This window comes from Aegilops tauschii, chromosome 5 (genome assembly GCF_002575655.3).
Source record: "Aegilops tauschii subsp. strangulata cultivar AL8/78 chromosome 5, Aet v6.0, whole genome shotgun sequence".
Taxonomy (NCBI): Eukaryota; Viridiplantae; Streptophyta; class Magnoliopsida; order Poales; family Poaceae; genus Aegilops; species Aegilops tauschii.
In genome coordinates, this window is record NC_053039.3 from 254,706,701 (window position 1) to 254,725,310 (window position 18,610).

The following is an 18,610-nucleotide window of genomic DNA, read 5'->3' on the forward strand; positions in this document are numbered from 1 at the left end:
GAGGATACCAAACCCAGATTGGGACTTCACCCACCAAATTGCGTCAACCAAACTGAGCCCTAGAGAGAGAAAAAACTTTGAAAGGATAGACTCCAATAATTGAGCTACCAAACTTTATTCTACATGTACGTACTTCACCCACCAAAAGAGCATATAAAAAGGGGCATAATTGGGAGTTCAAAACAGCCAGAATTCAAGGTATGATTGCATCATTCTGCAAAAATAATTGTCTTCCGCATGGAAATACATCTTAAAAATAACATTATTGAGAGAAAGATAGTCGTTTTATTTTTGACCGACTACACGATTGAACATATCGTTGCATCCTATCCAAACATGTCACTAGACTACATGACTCGGATTCTTCTAGTTGCATTTTGACTTTACGCTTGAAAGCGACATGATATCACCACACGTTTCTGCCCTACGCGCTCGTTTCTACGCAAAATCACAAGCAAATCATACTCAACATCATACCACCTTTCCCAACATGAAACAGAGCTAACAGTAGAGCATAATGATGTTACAAATATAAAATAATTAACAACAATGATAAGGCAAGGCACAACACGAGCAAAATTTCTTTCCATGTATTAACTGCAACTCCAAAATCTCACATATGCAACGCCTATCATTTCTAGGCAGCTAATGTTACTTCGGGCAAGGGGTCTTTCAGTTGCAAGTCAAGACCCAGACAGATTAACACTACAAGAGCGAGCTCCCGGGCAATCCTCGAATGCTCACAAGGTAAAAACGGAATGTCTAAACTATCTCTTTTTCTCTCCTTTTTCTATCCATCTTTGCATCCTGTTCCCCACTCAAGGGGAACGCCAAAACTTTAAGAAAGCGAAAGGAAATATAAATTTTTGCCCCCAAGTATCTACAGTTCTACATGGCACAAAATGTCCTGTTTTCCAGGAGGGGTAGGGGCTGAAACTTCAGTTACTGCAGGGCAAGCTTGCATTTGTCGCCGCCGCATAAGGTGAATCTGACGACTGGAGAACCAAGTTAGGATGTACATGATGATGCTTGACTAGAAGAGAAACCCTCTGCTATGGCTGCACTGAGTGTGCGCCACACATCAGTATTTTCCGGTTGGATCAGAAAAAACAACAGCTCTGCTATGCGGTAAGCCATATATCGCGTCAACTGGATAGTGGTGGGAAATCACCATTGTCCTTGAGATGATATGGCTTAGTATTCCTGCAAATTGTGTAGTGTAGGATTATTAAGAACTGTAAATGTTGAAAACACACATAATAAATGAGTGAAGTCACAGTGAATGTGGTAAAACCAGAGAAAAGGAATGCATTTTCAAGCTGAACAGATGTGATTCAAGGTTACACTAACAAAATGGACGATTTCCATATTACAAATTAGTGTTCTAGTGTGGGTTTCACGTGGCCGTATCAATATTTTTTGCTGAAGCTAAAACCTAACACTGACCTTAATTTCTGTTTAAGAAACTAATAATTGTGGTGTGCCTCAATAGTCATTGCTGTAAAATAGTAAAGAAATAGGGATTAGCTACACGTCCCTCTATGAAACAGTTGACGTTATTGCTTTTAATTACTAAAAGGATGCATCTTACTAACCTCATTACATTAGATCTATAACCCGTTCCAGGATTTTGTCCAGGAGAGTTCGATCTCGGGGTTGAAGAAGGTTTAGTGTCAGAAGCAGAATATGGTCTGTTAGCTTGATTTTGGGAAGCACTCCTAACTTCCATGTGCAATGCCCCCAAGGTCCCAAACTCAAGTTTACTGTCATGTGGATGAATAAAGCCCCTTCCATGAATATTATCCTGTGTAGAATGGGGTGATGGAGTTGGTATCTTCAACGGAGAGGGAATTCCTTTATCATTTGCAACAGGAACATAAATCGGCAATGGTGGCTGTTGCCTCAATTCCTCAGAACGTGTCATATCTGCAGGCATGTCCACCCTACCATAACGATGATGCTTTTGATAATTATTTCGAGGGAAATAATTATTTCTTTCCCCTCGTCCAGTGGGTGGTGCCTCCATGCACAAATTCTACAATATCCATCAAGCCAGACAACTCAGATAAAAAACAAGATAGAGCGGCACAAACGGCACAAATACAGTGCCTAGCCTTGAGAAAGTAAAACTGTTCTGTAACAGAAACATAAAACTAACAGGGATATGTTCATGAATATGTATTTACAAGAGATATGGCAGCTCCAGTATCACTTTAATTCAAGCACAGGAGCATTAGTAGATTATTCTTGCAAGCATTTACATGCATGATACATGGAATAAAAAGGCACTTAGATTAATACAAAATTCAGTTTACTCGAAATGCATTTTCAAGTTGTACAAGCAGAATAATGGACAAAAAAAGGGAACATACTGGGTCGGGGAAGTAGGTGACTGCTCCATGAGGTTGCATAGGATCCTCAGTGCGATAAAACGGCTTTAAGAAGAAGTAGCCAGGTGAATAAGGACCAGGGGCCATTCTGTTTGCACTGGGATATCCATAAGCATTTTTTCTGTTATGACCATTCAGTGAGTGTTTGTTCTGATATTGTACAGGTGGTGGGGCAAGCATTGGATAGTAAATTGGATGAACTGGATAGTCTTGATGGCAACTCTGTGAATAGAGGAGATTGTTAAAATTTGTTCTGTAGTCCCCTGTGAGATCTGATAAATTGTCAATGGTGGCACACCGATCACCATCCACCTCTTTGTGCACCTTCGTTGACATCCCATTGCTCACACTAACTAAAGAACTAGTTACAAGATGTGAAGCAGATTTCATTTCCTGGTGCTCACCGCTAGAGCTATGTTCCTCCTGCTTCAAAGACCCATGATTATCTGAAATGTTGATACTACTGAGCTGATAAGATAGATCCTCACATGGATTACTGTGTAAAGGTGGATAGCCCTTGTTGTCTCTTTCAATGTTCAAGTTCACTGCAGTGCCTTGCACATCTGGGCGTACCCTGCCGAGGTTTCTCTTCAGTGTGCTCCTGAAGAATTGATTGACTTCATCCACAATAGAACTGGCAGGAACTTGAAGGATCTTTCCAAGCTTCCGGGCACCAAGATCAAAAGCACTGCGTATTCTGTAAAAGTTACCTGGGCATTCAGTAGTCGAGTTAGGCCCAGGAAATAAAATCAAACTAAGGACTATGTCCATGAAGCGGTTTGTGCACATAAGAAGAAAGTTACGTGTGTTGATCAAAACAAGACCACAAGTGCACACACAACAGACAGCCATTCAACAGCACATTTGCAAGTGAGATTAGTGGAACTGCATGATTAAATGGCAAAGAGTTTCCTTGTACACAAACCTTAAAATGAAATCCGCTAGCCGATAGAAGCCAATTGCATGCAACAGCAAGCAGTGGGAAAAGCAAGACAGTCAAAACAGCACTAGTTGCAGTAAATTAGTTAGTAGTGAACTATAAGAGGAATTAGCTCGGAAAAGGTCAATGAAGGAACAGAAAATTGGGACAAGCACATATTAACCGTAGAACTCTGAACGTGGGAAGCCCATTTCGGCCAGTCATTATGCAAACTAAACTATCTGTGATGCAAGTACATAAATTAGGGGCAAAGAAGTCAAGCAACACTTTTCTTTGAGTGGCGGTGTCAACAATGAAAATATGACATGAATATGAAATCAAAAACAATTTCACATCACAACAAGCAAGTTAACACATCAGCTTTTCCTAAATTCCCTATAGTTGTGACATAGTTAAAAGCATAATCATCCTTTGTACCACCAAAATAAATGATCTAGAGGCAGAAAACAGACCTTTGCTGACACTGCGTCCAAGATTGTTACTCTGCTTCAATGGATCCACTATGTTGAGAAATTTTCGAGGGAACGGGCGTGTATTTCTCTCATTGTTCCTAGGGGGGGCAGTAAACATTTGAGCACATTCTCTTAGAAACTTCTCCCGCTCAAGAAAACAATCATCATGAATGCCTGATGAGTCGGCTGTGCAAGAAAAGCTATGTGATTAGCAATTATAACACAAAACATTCAATCATACACAAAGATCAGGCTGTGTACACTTACTAACTAGCTCAGGTAGGGAAGACAAGGAAATAGGACCATGTAAGCTTATACCCCTATTATCCCAGTCAAACTTGCTATAATAGTCCAGAAACCTATAGAGTACCTGTGGAAGAGCAGATAGTGATGTCACCCTTGTGAGTGTGTGCATCCTAAAGGAGCTTAGAAATGTGACAAACACAATCTTTACAAATGTGGCACACAAAAATTAAGTCAGAACTTACAGCTAATGGACCATCCAAAGACTCATGGAAGAGATGGAAGATATATAGCACTAATGTCTCCAAGGCATAGGTAGAAATTAGACCATGGTGGGCTCCAAGGATGCGGCTTTCATAATAACACCAGGCTTTTATAAGCACTATACTTCTCTTGAAAAGGTGGGTTTTTTCAAATCTTTGATCCACCTACAAAATATGGTGGTTACAAATATGCCTGGTAACGAGCAGACTGATAACAAGGAAGTTTTTTTCCCAGGTCCTACCTCAGAAGGAAGGGAAAGGGAATCATAGATGATAGATCTGCGGTTTCAAGAAAGCAACCAAGTAACTTGTGGCAACTTTGAAATATTACCTGCTCTAGAAAACAAAGCGTATATAGTCCACCAATCTGATTAAATGAGATGTCGACAACAATATTTTGGACAAAGCATTTGACTAGCTTGACCTGACATCAGAAAGGCACATCAGTTGAAACATCCTGATGATAAAATACTAACAATATGCGGCAACATGTACAACAACAAAATTTGTCCATAACCATGACATGAGATAAGACCGCTGATATGATTCTCCATTATCTCTTAATTAGGTTCCATTTGTTAGGCAAGTTAGGCCCAGGAACGAGATTAGTTGTGTAAGTTGACTATATAGTCTACTCTGGCCAATAGTATGAATAAAGCATGCAAAGATTAATTTAGTATCTCATCCCAGTTCTATCCTCGTTCCCGCTACCCAATCAGGGGGCTATTTGGCATCACGGCTAGTCAACCCAGAAGACCATCTCCCACAGCTACCCGCTCCAGGTCAATCCACCGCCAAGCATCCCACCACACGACATGATCACAGTAAACAATTCCTTTTTATCAAATATGAATGATATATAAGATAATGACATTCTCATTGGTTTCATATGAAAAGATGAATACTTCTGTTGTTCTTCCCCCAATTTATGGTAGGACAAGAATGATATCAACAGTTTGGTTAAATCACAGGAATGTCATTACCCAGCCTTATATAACATACTTAAAAATGAGCATTCATAAGAAGATGGCAGCTACTATGTGAATAGACAATTAGTACCCCAAAAAAAAACTAAAACAGAGAGCAATTCGAAGGCGCACCTCAGCATTTATATACTGGACATCTTTGATTTCAAATTCAGCATCTTCGCGCCGCTCTTCTGATTCCAGAATGGCACGTACCTCATTTGCCAGGCTTTCATCAGAACATGTATAACCGAAAGCAGCCAAGTCAATATCTCCATCAGGAAGATATGTTTTCAGTGGAACGGATCCAAATGGAAAGACCTGGTTTGAAAAAGGGAAAAAAGGTTAATTTTGTACTTCTATAGGCTGTCGAATTATTCAAGATAACCATTAAAAAAATATCAATCTCAGTACAGGAATAAAAGCACAAGCAATAATTCTTTTCCAACTTTGGTACACAATTACTCCCTCCGTCCGAAAATACTTGTCATCAAAATGGATAGAAAGAGATGTATCTAGAACTAAAATACGTCTAGATACATCCCCTTTTATCCATTTTGATGACAAGTATTTCCGGACGGAGGGAGTACAAACAAAAAAAATGTGATTTCATGGTTTTTCTCTAATGCCATCTCCAGAAGTGACGGTATTATTACTTTTTCAACATGTGAAATAGTATGAAGTGTAAAGCATATTGAGCATACCAAGTAAAGTGCCATCACATTTCACTGATTTCCATGCAGAACTTCAATTATCCCTACGCGCCAAGTAGACTATTTATAGCAAATTCTAACTACATTAGCCAGATATCCAGGGAAAAATGATCCAAGACACCTAACTAACTAATTGTGTAACAAACATGTACATAACCCTTCCTCGGATACAACTAACTATATGCAGAAACATGGTTTTATTGCACGCACAAATATAGTAAGATAAGGGCATTTATCCAAAAGGATCATACTAACACGAACAAGATATGGAGGCCCAAAATGGTCACTAAGTTAAGTTATACCCAATCCTCAGACCCAAGACTGACAAGTCATTGATCAATCCGCACTTGTCGTAAATAGATAGTAAAGCAATATGATGAGGGAACTCGAGTGCATGCCCGACAAGGGGCAATGAAACATTCATGGCCAATAAAAACTCAGACATATAAATAATGTCAGGATTCCAAATATAGCAACAAGTATATCTCTTTGATGGCATTGGCAGCGCTAGCACGATCACACTGGAGCCAGAGTACACCTAAAACGAAACTGCAAGCATGGTAACCATGAAATGAGTAGTAGCAATATGCGCCACAGGTTATCCTGGCAACAATTCCATGACCTAAAGGATAAATCAGAACTGTGAGGAATCCTCCTAAAGGGCTCCCAGGCATATAACAGGGATGATCTCAAAGTTGTCACGCTGCGAATAGATTCGCAACTACACACCTGCGCGCCTTGCACATGTCCGTCATGCGCAAAGCAAAGGAATTGTGCAGTTTGTCGTGCAACGGGACAGTAAGGAAAGCATATCGAGTAAAAATTGGAGCATGCCGGAAATGGAGTAACTGGTACCGAGCAGCCGACGGAACACTTGACGAGGCGTTGGATGTAGTCGACAACGGCCGCACGGCGCCCCTCCGAGGCGACGGTTGGCTGGATCCGGCACATGACACCGAGCGCGGCGGCCTCGAAAGGCGCCCATGCGTCCGGGGGGATAGAGGAGGGGTCCGGGTTCGCCAGCGCATGCTCGAGCTCGGGCACGAGCGCCACCGAGCACTCGTCGATGTCGACCATGGACGCTGGAAGCCCCCCGCACCCACGACTTCGCCGGAGGCGCGGAGCGAGCGCCGCTGGAGAAGAAGACGGAAGCTTGGGGCGACGAGGGAGAACCGCTGGAGACGGCGAGGGAAGGACAGCACCGACAAGCAACTTAAAGTGGATGCTAGGGTTCGACAGAGGTGATCGTCGACGAGGGTGCAGTCGCGATCTGCGCGCCGCCGGCGAGGGGAGGGGATAGGGAGAACCGGGGTAGAGGGAAAACGAAATTAGGGATTTCTATATCATTTTTATATGTGAAGGAAAACAAAGGTCAGCATTTTTTTTCCTCCCTCCCTGCCTCCTCACACCTCTTCCCTCAGGATGTCCTCTTCCCCCCTCTTCTTTGGGTGTGTGTGCTTTGAGCTCTCATTGCATCATCCAAAGACCTTGTTGAGATTTAGTGTAGGGTTTATGGCACAACCTTCCAAGGGCACGAACCGAAGCCTCGCTCTTTCAAATCTTTATTGCGTGCGAAGCCTTGCCCTATGTTGGATTATCCCTGGTGATTGTGTGGCGATGGGGCAATGTCAAGGAAGTGGCGAGGGCGGTGATCGGTAACGGCAAGGGCAGGTGGATGAATGAAGGAATCTTTCCATATGGAACCGACGATACACGCTACATGATTCAATGTCTACAAGGTAGGGAAGAGGGGGAGGGAAAAATCGGGTCTTATAAAAGTACTAGGTACTAAAGGGGAGAGAGTAGTGTTCAAGAAAAGGGGAGAGAGTAAAAAGAAGGTGCGAAATAGGTAACCGCTCACATGTCTCGCGACCTGATGGAACTAGATGCAACGAAGAGCATGCTCGCTTTTCTCTGCTAGCCATCATCGGACCACCGTCATGCTAGCCAAGGTGAGTGAAATCGTAGTGGTGTGACTGAGCAGCAGCGCAACGAAGAAAAGAGCACATCCACAAGAGAGCAGCAGCTGAAGGGGAAAGAAGAAGTGAGGAGGCAAGAGCGTAAACTCTCCCCCTCTCGTCCATTCCCATTTATAGGCCGACAAGAGGCGATACGGCAGTAGCCAATCCCTGTCACGTGGCAGGCAAATCCCCTCGTATCCCAGTATTGCCCATGAGAATTGAAGGGACCACCATTATTGTCCGCGAGAATCGAGGCACCCGCCTTCGGGCGATGGGATGTGGCCTAGGTGGGCCTATGCCCACTCCTACATGTCACTTTGACCAGCAGATCAGGTCTGACACGCAGTCTGACTTGACTAGCTGAAGAGACCGGTCTGGTCTGACTGACAAGACTGGAATAGCGAATTTCACAAGTGTTGCACGGAAATTTGGCTCGTGAAGGCATGTTGTGCGGGGAATTTCTCTTTGCTTGGATCGGCTATTTTCATCAACAATTCAAGACCGAAATGGTCCATCTGACTTCAGAAACAGCACGGCCATAGGAGGCCGGTGACGAACAGTTGTTGTTAAGGGATCTTTGAAGAACCAGTTTCAACCTTGGCGGGCGAAAAGACGATATTGCAATTTGGTACAAGTCCGGATGCTGCCAAGCTTGAAGATCAGTCCAGGGACTACTGGCGATGTTGCTGAAAGTGCAGAAAAACGCAGATCCCTCAGTTGGGTAGCGAGCGTAACCGAGGAGGCTGCAGCGACCCTAGAGGATATTAAAGCCCTCCTTGCCACAAATCCCATCTTGGCAGCACGGGGCATATGTGAGCCGATGATATTGTACATCTCGGCCACACTGGTGGTCAGCGCAGTACTCGTGGTCGAACGAGAAATGGAGGGTCACAAGTTCCAAGTCAAAAAGCCCGTTTATTACGTCTCTGAGGTCTTAACCCCGTGCAAGACATGCTACCGTCACTATCAAAAGATAGCCTACACCGTCTTTATGGCGTCAACAAAACTTTGGCACTACTTCCAAGAATGCTCCGTAACCGTGGCATCCAACTGAAGGAAATATGCCCTAGAGGCAATAATAAAGTTATTATTTATTTCCTCATATCATGATAAGTGTTTATTATTCATGCTAGAATTGTATTAACCGGAAACATAATACATGTGTGAATACATAGACAAACATAGTGTCACTAGTATGCCTCTACTTGACTAGCTCGTTGATCAAAGATGGTTGAGTTTCCTAGCCATAGACATGAGTTGTCATTTGATTAAGGGGATCACATCATTAGGATAATGATGTGATTGACTTGACCCATTTCGTTGGCTTAGCACTTGATTGTTTAGTTTACTGCTATTGCTTTCTCCATAACTTATACATGTTCCTATGACTATGAGATTATGCAACTCCCGAATACCGGAGGAACACTTTGTGTGCTACCAAACGTCATAACGTAACTGGGTGATTATAAAGATGCTCTACAGGTGTCTCCGATGGTGTTCGTTGAGTTGGCATAGATCGAGAATAGGATTTTTCACTCCAATTGTCGGAGAGGTATCTCTGGGCCCTCTCGGTAATGCACATCACTATAAGCCTTGCAAGCAATGTGACTAATCAGTTAGTTACGGGATGATGCACTACAGAACGAGTAAAGAGACTTGCCGATAATGAGATTGAGCTAGGTATTGAGATACCGACGATCGAATCTCGGGCAAGTAACATATCGATGACAAAGGGAACAACGTATGCTGTTATGCGGTTTGACCGATAAAGATCTTCGTAGAATATGTGGGAACCAATATGAGCATCCAAGTTCCGCTATTGGTTATTGACCGGAGACGTGTCTCGGTCATGTCTACATAGTTCTCGAACCCGTAGGGTCCGCACGCTTAAAGTTTGGTGACGATCCGTATTATGAGTTTTTGTGTTTTGATGTACCGAAGGTAGTTCGGAGTACCAGATGTGATCACGGACATGACGAGGAGTCTCGAAATGGTCGACACATAAAGATCGATATATTGGACGACTATGTTTGGACACCGGAAGTGTTTCGCGTAGTTTCGGACATATACCGGAGTACCGGGGGGTTACGGGAACCCCCCGGGGAGTATATTGGGCCTAATGGGCCTTAGTGGAGAAGAGGAGGGGCGGCCAGGGCAGGCCGCACGCCCCCTCCCCCTCTAGTCCGAATTGGACAAGGAGGGGGGCGGCGCCCCCCTTTCCTTCCTCCTCTCTCCTTCCCTTCCCCCTTCTACTCCTACTAGGAAAGGAGGAGTCCTACTCCCGGTGGGAGTAGGACTCCCCCCTTGGCGCGCCCTCCTCCTGGCCGGCCGCCTCCCCCCTAGCTCCTTTATATACAGGGGCAGGGGCACCCCAAAGACACAATAATTGATCTGTTGATCTCTTAGCCGTGTGCGGTGCCCCCTCCACCATAATCCACCTCGGTCATATCGTAGCGGTGCTTAGGCGAAGCCCTGCGTCGGTAGCATCATCATCACCGTCACCACGCTGTCGTGCTGACGAAGCTCTTCCCGGAAGCTCTACTGGATCGTGAGTTCGCGGGACGCCACCGAGCTGAACATGTGCTGAACGCGGAGGTGCCGTACGTTCGGTGTTGAGGATCAGTCGATCCTAAAGACGTACGACTACATCAACCACGTTGTTATAACGCTTCCGCTTACGGTCTACGAGGGTACGTAGACGACACTCTCCCCTCTCGTTGCTATGCATCACCATGATCTTGCGTCTGCGTAGGAAAATTTTGAAATTACTACGTTCCCCAATAGTGGTATCAGAGCCAGGTTTATGCGTAGATGTTATATGCACGAGTAGAACACAAGTGAGTTGTCGGTGATACAAGTCATACTGCTTACCAGCATGTCATACTTTGGTTCGGCGGTATTGTTGGATGAAGCGACCCGGACCGACTGTTGGAAATATGCCCTAGAGGCAATAATAAAATGTTTATTATTGTATTCCCTTGTTCATGATAATTGTCTATTGTTCATGCTATAATTGTATTAGGAAACGTAATACATGTGTGAATACATAGACCACAACATGTCCCGAGTGAGCCTCTAGTTGACTGGCTCGTTGATCAATATATGGTTATGGTTTCCTAACCATGGACATTGGATGTCATTGATAACGGGATCACATCATTAGGAGAATGATGTGATGGACAAGACCCAATCCTAAGCATAGCACAAGATTGTGTAGTTCGTTTGCTAGAGCTTTTCTAATGTCAAGTATCATTTCCTTAGACCATGAGATTGTGCAACTCCCGGATACCATAGGAGTGTTTTGGGTGTATCAAACGTCACAACGTAACTGGGTGGCTATAAAGGTGCACTACAGATATCTCCGAAAGTGTCTGTTGGGTTGGCTCGAATCGAGACTGGGTTTTGTCACTCCGTATGACGGAGAGGTATCTCTGGGCCCACTCGGTAATGCATCATCATAATGAGCTCAATGTGACTAAGGAGTTAGCCACGGGATCATGCTTTACGGAACAAGTAAAGAGACTTGCCGGTAACGAGATTGAACGAGGTATGGGGATACCGACGATCGAATCTCGGGCAAGTAACATACCGATAGACAAAGGGAATTGAATACGGGATTGATTGAATCCCCGACATCATGGTTCATCTGATGAGATCATCGTGGAACATGTGGGAGCCAAAATGGGTATCCAGATCCCGCTGTTGGTTATTGGCCGGAGAACGTCTCGGTCATGTCTGCATGGTTCCCGAGCCCGTAGGGTCTACACACTTAAGGTTCGGTGACGCTAGAGTTATTATGGGAAATAGTATGTGGTTACCGAAGGTTGTTCGTAGTCCCGGATGAGATCCCGGACATGACGAGGAGCTCCGGAATGGTCCGAAGGTGCAGATCGGTATATTGGACGAAGGGTATTGGAGTCCGGAATTGTTCCGGGGGTACCAGGTGATGACCAGCGTGTCCGAAAGGGGTTTCGGAGGCCCCGACAAGCGTTGGGGGGCCTTATGGGCCAAGGGGAGGGGGCACATCAGCCCACTAAGGGGCTGAGCGCCCCTCCCACCCCATCTCACGTAACCTGGAGAGGTGGGGGCGCCACCCCTAGGGCAGCCGCCCCTCCCGGCTTGGGGGGCAAGTTTCCTAGGGGGTGGGGGCGCCCAAACCCATCTAGGGTTTCCCCTGGCCGCCGCCCCCTCCTCTAGATCCATCTAGAGGGGCCGGCCCCCTCTCCCCTTCCCCCTATGTATAGTGAGGGTGTGGGAGGGCAGCCACACCCCTTCCTTGGCGCAGCCCCTCCCTCCTCATACATCTCCTCCTCCGTAGTGCTTGGCGAAGCTCTACTGGAGAACCACGAGCTCCACCATCACCACGCCGTCGTGCTGTCGGAGTTCTCCCTCAACTTCTCCTCTCCCCTTGCTGGATCAAGAAGGAGGAGACGTCCCCGGGCTATACGTGTGTTGAATGCGGAGGCGCCGTCCGTTCGGCGCTAGATCGGATCTTCTGTGATTTGAATCGCCGCGAGTACGACTCCATCAACCGCGTTCTTGTAACGCTTCCGCTTAGCGATCTTCAAGGGTATGAAGATGCACTCCCTCTCTCTCTCTCGTTGCTTGTATCTCCTAGATTGATCTTGGTGACACGTAGGAAAATTTTGAATTATTGCTACGTGACCCAACAGTGGCATCATGAGCTAGGTCTATGCGTAGATTCTATGCACGAGTAGAACACAAAGTAGTTGTGGGCGATGATTTGTTCAATTTTCTTACCGTTACTAGTCTTATCTTGATTCGGCGGCATTGTGCGATGAAGCGGCCCGGACCGACCTTACACGTACTCTTACGTGAGACAGGTTCCACCGACTGACATGCACTTGTTGCATAAGGTGGCTAGCGGGTGACAGTCTCTCCCACTTTAGTCGGATCGGATTCGATGAAAAGGGTCCTTATGAAGGGTAAATAGCAATTGGCATATCACCGTTGTGGCTTTTGCGTAGGTAAGAAACGTTCTTGCTAGAAACCCTTAGCAGCCACGTAAAACATGCAACAACAATTAGAGGACGTCTAACTTGTTTTTGCAGGGTATGCTATGTGATGTGATATGGCCAAAAGAATGTGATGAATGATATATGTGATGTATGAGATTGATCATGTTCTTGTAATAGGAATCACGACTTGCATGTCGATGAGTATGAAAACCGGCAGGAGCCATAGGAGTTGTCTTAATTTATTGTATGACTTGCGTGTCATTGAGAACGCCATGTAATTACTTTACTTTATTGCTAACCGTTAGCCATAGTAGTAGAAGTAATAGTTGGCGAGACAACTTCATGAAGACAAGATGATGGGGATCATGATGATGGAGATCATGGTGTGCCGGTGACGAAGGTGATCATGCCGCGCCTCAAAGATGAAGATCAAAGGCGCAAAATGATATTGGCCATATCATGTCACTTTATGATTTGGATGTGATGTTTGTCATGTTTACATCTTATTTGCTTAGAACGACGGTAGCATAAATAAGATGACCCCTCACTAAAATTTCAAGAAAGTGTTCCCCCTAACTGTGCACCGTTGCGAAAGTTCATTGTTTCAAAGCACCACGTGATGATCGGGTGTGATAGATTCTAACGTTCACATACAACGGGTGTAAGCCATATTTACACACGTGAAACACTTAGGTTGACTTGACGAGCCTAGCATGTACATACATGGCCTCGGAACACAAGAGACCGAAAGGTCGAACATGAGTCGTATAGTAGATACGATCAACATGAAGATGTTCACCGATGACTACTAGTCCGTCTCATGTGATGATCGGACACGGCCTAGTTGACTCGGATCATGTATCACTTAGATGACTAGAGGGATGTCTATCTAAGTGGGAGTTCATTAAATAATCAGATGAACTTAATTATCATGAACATAGTCAAAAGGTCTTTGCAAATTATGTCGTAGCTTACGCTTTAGTTCTACTGTTTAAGATATGTTCCTAGAGAAAATTTAGTTGAAAGTTGATAGTAGCAATTATGCGGACTGGATCCGTAAACTGAGGATTGTCCTCATTGCTGCGCAGAAGGATTATGTCCTTAATGCACCGCTCAGTGTGCTGAACCTCGAGCGTTGTCTGTGGATATTGCGAACATCTGACATACACGTTTTGATGACTACGTGATAGTTCAGTGTGTAATGTTAAACGGTTTAGAGTTGAGGCACCGAAGACATTTTGAAACGTCGCGGAACATATGAGATGTTCCAAGAGCTGAAATTGGGATTTCAGGCTCGTGCCCACGTCAAGAGGTGTGCGACCTCCGACAAGTTTCTTAAGCCTGCAAACTAAGGGAGAAAAGCTCAATCGTTGAGCATGTGCTCAGATTGTCTGAGTACTACAATCGCTTGAATCGAGTGGGAGTTGTCTTCCAGATGAGATAGTGATGGTTCTCCAAAGTCACTGCCACCAAGCTACTAGAGCTTCGTGATGAACTATAACATATCAGTGATAGATATGATTATCCTTGAGCTATTCGCGATGTTTGACACCGCAAAAGTAGAAATCAAGTAGGAGCATCAATTGTTGATGGTTAGTAAAACCACTAGTTTCAAGAAGGGCAAGGGCAAGAAGGGATACTTCATGAAATGGCAAATCAGTTGCTGCTCTAGTGAAGAAACCCAAGGTTGAACCCAAACCCGAGACTAAGTGCTTCTGAAATGAGGGGAACGGTCACTGAAGCAGAACTACCCTAGATACTTCATAGATGAGAAGGCTGGCAAGGTCGACAGAAGTATATTGGATATACATTATATTAATGTGTACTTTACTAGTACTCCTAGTAGCACCAGGGTATTAGATACCGGTTCTGTTGCTAAGTGTTAGTAACTCAAAGTAAAAGCTGCGGAATAAACGGAGACTAGCTAAAGGTGAGATGACGATATGTGTTGGAAGTGTTTCCAAGGTTGATGTGATCAAGCATCGCATGCTCCCTCTACCATCAAGATTGGTGTTAAACCTAAATAATAATTATTTGGTGTTTGCGTTGAGCATAGACATGATTGGATTATGTTTATCGCAATACGGTTATTCATTTAAGGAGAATAATGGTTACTCTGTTTATTTGAATAATACCTTCAATGGTCTTGCACCTAAAATGAATGGTTCATTGATTCTCGATCGTAGTGATACACATGTTCATGCCAAAAGATATAAGATAGTAATACCACATACTTGTGGCACTGCCATTTGAGTCATATTAGTATAAAACGAATGAAGAAGCTCCATGTTGATGGATCTTTGGACTCACTCGGTTTTGAAAAGATTGAGACATGCGAACAATGTCTATTGGTATATATGCATGAAGAAACTCCATGCAGATGGATCGTTTGGACTCACTTGATTTTGAATCACTTGAGACATGCAAATCATACCACATGGGCAAGATGACTGAAAGGCCTCGTTTTCAGTGAGATGGAACAAAAGAGCAACTTGTTGGAAGTAGTACATTTGATGTGTGCAATCCAATGAGTGCTGAGGCACGCAGTGAATATCGTTATGCTCTTACTTCACAGATGATTTGAGTAGATTCTAAGTATATTTACTTGATGAAACACAAGTCTGAAATATTGAAAGGTTCAAGTAATTTCAGAGTGAAGTTGAAGATCATCGTGACAAGAGGATAAAATGTCTATGATATGATCATAGAGATAAATATCTGAGTTACGAGTTTGGTACACAATTAAGACATTGTGGAAATTGTTTCACGACTAATACCGCCTGGAACACCATAGTGTGATGGTGTGTCCGAACATCATAGCTGCACCCTATTGGATATGGTGCATACCATGATGTCTCTTATCGAATTACCACTATCGTTTATGGGTTAGGCATTAGAGACAACCGCATTCACTTTAAATAGGGCACCACGTAATTCCATTAAGATGACACCGTACGAACTATGGTTTAGAGAAACCTAAGTTGTCGTTTCTTAAAAGTTTGGGGCTGCGACGCTTATCTGAAAAGTTTTTTTTTGCCTGATAAGCTCGAACCCAAAGCGGATAAATGCATCTTCATAGGACACCCAAAACAGTTGGGTATACCTCCTATTTCAGATCCGGAAGCAAAAGTGATTGTTTTTAGAAACGGGTCCTTTCTCGAGGAAAAGTTTCTCTCGAAAGAATTGAGTGGGAGGATGGTGGAGACTTGATGAGGTTATTGAACCGTCACTTCAACTAGTGTGTAGCAGGGCACAGGAAGTTGTTCCTGTGGCGCCTACACCACTTGAAGTGGAAGCTGATGATAGTGATCAAGAAACTTCAGATCAAGTCACTACCAAACCTCGTAGGTCGACAAGGATGCGTACTACTTCATAGTGGTACGGTAATCCTGTCTTGGAAGTCATGTTGATAGACAACAATGAACCTACGAGCTATGGAGAAGCGATGGCGGGCCCGGATTCCGACGAATGGCTCGAGGCCATAAAATCCGAGAGGATCCATGTATGAAAACAAAGTATAGACTTTGGAAGAACTACTTGATGGTCGTAAGGCTGTTGGGTACAGATGGATTTTAAAAGGGAAGACGGACAATGATGGTAAGTATCACCATTAAGAAAGCTCGACTTGTCGTTAAGATGTTTTCCGACAAGTTCAAGGAGTTGACTTTGATGAGACTTTCTCACTCGTAGCGATGCTAAGAGTCTGTTGGAATTATATTAGCAGTTACTGCATTATTTATGAAATCTTGCAGATAGGATGTCAAAACATTGTTTCCTCGACGATTTTCTTGAGGAAAGGTTGTATGTGATACAACAGAAGGTTTTGTCAATCCTGAAAGATGCTAACAAGTATGCAAAGCTCCAGCAATCCTTCTAAGGACTGGAGTAAGCATCTCGGAGTTGGAATATATGCTTTGATGAGATGATCAAAGATTTTGGGTTTATACAAAGTTTATGAGAAACTTGTATTTCCAAAGAAGTGAGTGGGAGCACTATAGAATTTCTGATGAGTATATGTTGTTAACATATTGTTGATCAGACATGATGTAGAATTTCTGGAAAGCATAAAGGGTTATTTGAAAAGTGTTTTTCAATGGAAAACCTGGATTAAGCTACTTGAACATTGAGCATCAAGATCTATAAGGATAGATCAAAAACGCTTAATAGTACTTTCAAATGAACACATACCGTGACAAGATTTTGAAGGAGTTCAAAATAGGTCGGCAAAGAAGGAGTTCTTGGCTGTGTTATAAGGTGTGAGTATTGAGTAAGACTCAAGACCTGACCACGGCAGAAGAGAGAGAAAGGACGAAGGTCGTCCCCTATGCTTTAGACGTAGGCTCTACAGTATGCTATGATGTGTACCGCACCTGAAGTGTGCCTTGCCATGAGTCAGTCAAGGGGTACAAGAGTGATCCAGGAATGGATCACAGGACAGCGGTCAAATTTATCCTTAGTAACTAGTGGACTGAGGAATTTTCTCGATTATGGAGGTGGTAAAAGAGTTCGTCATAAAGGGTTACGTCGATGCAAACTTTGACACTAATCTGGATGACTCTGAGTAGTAAACCGGATTCATATAGTAGAGCAGTTATTTGGAATAACTTCAAATAGCACGTGGTAGCTGCATTTGCAAGATGACATAGAGATTTGTAAAGCACACACGGATCTGAAAGGTTCAGACCCGTTGACTAATAACCTCTCTCACAAGCGAGATATGATCAAACACCATGGGTGTTGTATTCATTACAATCACATAGTGATGTGAACTACATTATTGACTCTAGTGCAAGTGGGAGACTGTTGGAAATATGCCCTAGAGGCAATAATAAAATGGTTATTATTCTATTTCCTTGTTCATGATAATTGTCTATTGTTCATGCTATAATTGTATTAACTGGAAACGTAATACATGTGTGAATACATAGACCACAACATGTCCCTAGTGAGCCTCTAGTTGACTGGCTCGTTGATCAATAGATGCTTATGGTTTCCTAACCATGGACATTGGATGTCATTGATAATGGGATCACATCATTAGGAGAATGATGTGATGGACAAGACCCAATCCTAAGCATAGCACAAGATCGTGTAGTTCGTTTGCTAGAGCTTTTCTAATGTCAAGTATCATTTCCTTAGACCGTGAGATTGTGCAACTCCCGGATACCGTAGGAGTGCTTTGGGTGTATCAAAAGTCACAACGTAACTGGGTGGCTATAAAGGTGCACTACATGTATCTCCGAAAGTGTCTGTTGGGTTGGCTCGAATCGAGATAGGGATTTGTCACTCCGTATGATGGAGAGGTATCTCTGGGCCCACTCGGTAATGCATCATCATAATGAGCTCAATGTGACTAAGGAGTTAGCCATGGGATCATGCGTTACGGAACGAGTAAAGAGACTTGCCGGTAATGAGATTGAACGAGGTATGGGGATACCGACGATCGAATCTCGGGCAAGTAACATACCGATAGACAAAGGGAATTGAATACGGGATTGATTGAATCCCCGACATCGTGGTTCATCCGATGAGATCATCGTGGAACATGTGGGAGCCAACATGGGTATCCAGATCCCGCTGTTGGTTATTGGCCGGAGAACGTCTCGGTCATGTCTGCATGGTTCCCGAACCCGTAGGGTCTACACACTTACGGTTCGGTGACGCTAGAGTTGTTATGGGAAATAGTATGTGGTTACCGAAGGTT

The 18,610-nt window shown here is 43.9% G+C and overlaps 1 protein-coding gene across 2 annotated transcripts; it reads right to left on the reverse strand.

Annotated features, from left to right (window-relative positions):
• Positions 1-570: 570 nt before the first annotated feature.
• On the reverse strand, positions 571-7,373 carry LOC109753437 (uncharacterized). Of its 2 annotated transcripts, XM_020312334.4 has the most exons (10): positions 6,822-7,373; positions 5,389-5,574; positions 4,620-4,712; positions 4,271-4,453; positions 4,050-4,152; positions 3,783-3,968; positions 2,373-3,100; positions 1,596-2,035; positions 1,447-1,498; positions 571-1,203 (listed from the first exon to the last, which is right to left on the reverse strand). In XM_020312334.4, exons 1-9 carry the CDS (start codon positions 7,041-7,043, stop codon positions 1,486-1,488), a joined length of 2,154 nt encoding a protein of 717 aa, XP_020167923.1. In that variant the 5' UTR covers positions 7,044-7,373; the 3' UTR covers positions 571-1,203; positions 1,447-1,485. The 2 variants fall into 2 exon arrangements, with proteins under 2 accessions (XP_020167923.1, XP_020167922.1); XM_020312333.4 differs by lacking the exon at positions 1,447-1,498.
• Positions 7,374-18,610: the final 11,237 nt, after the last annotated feature.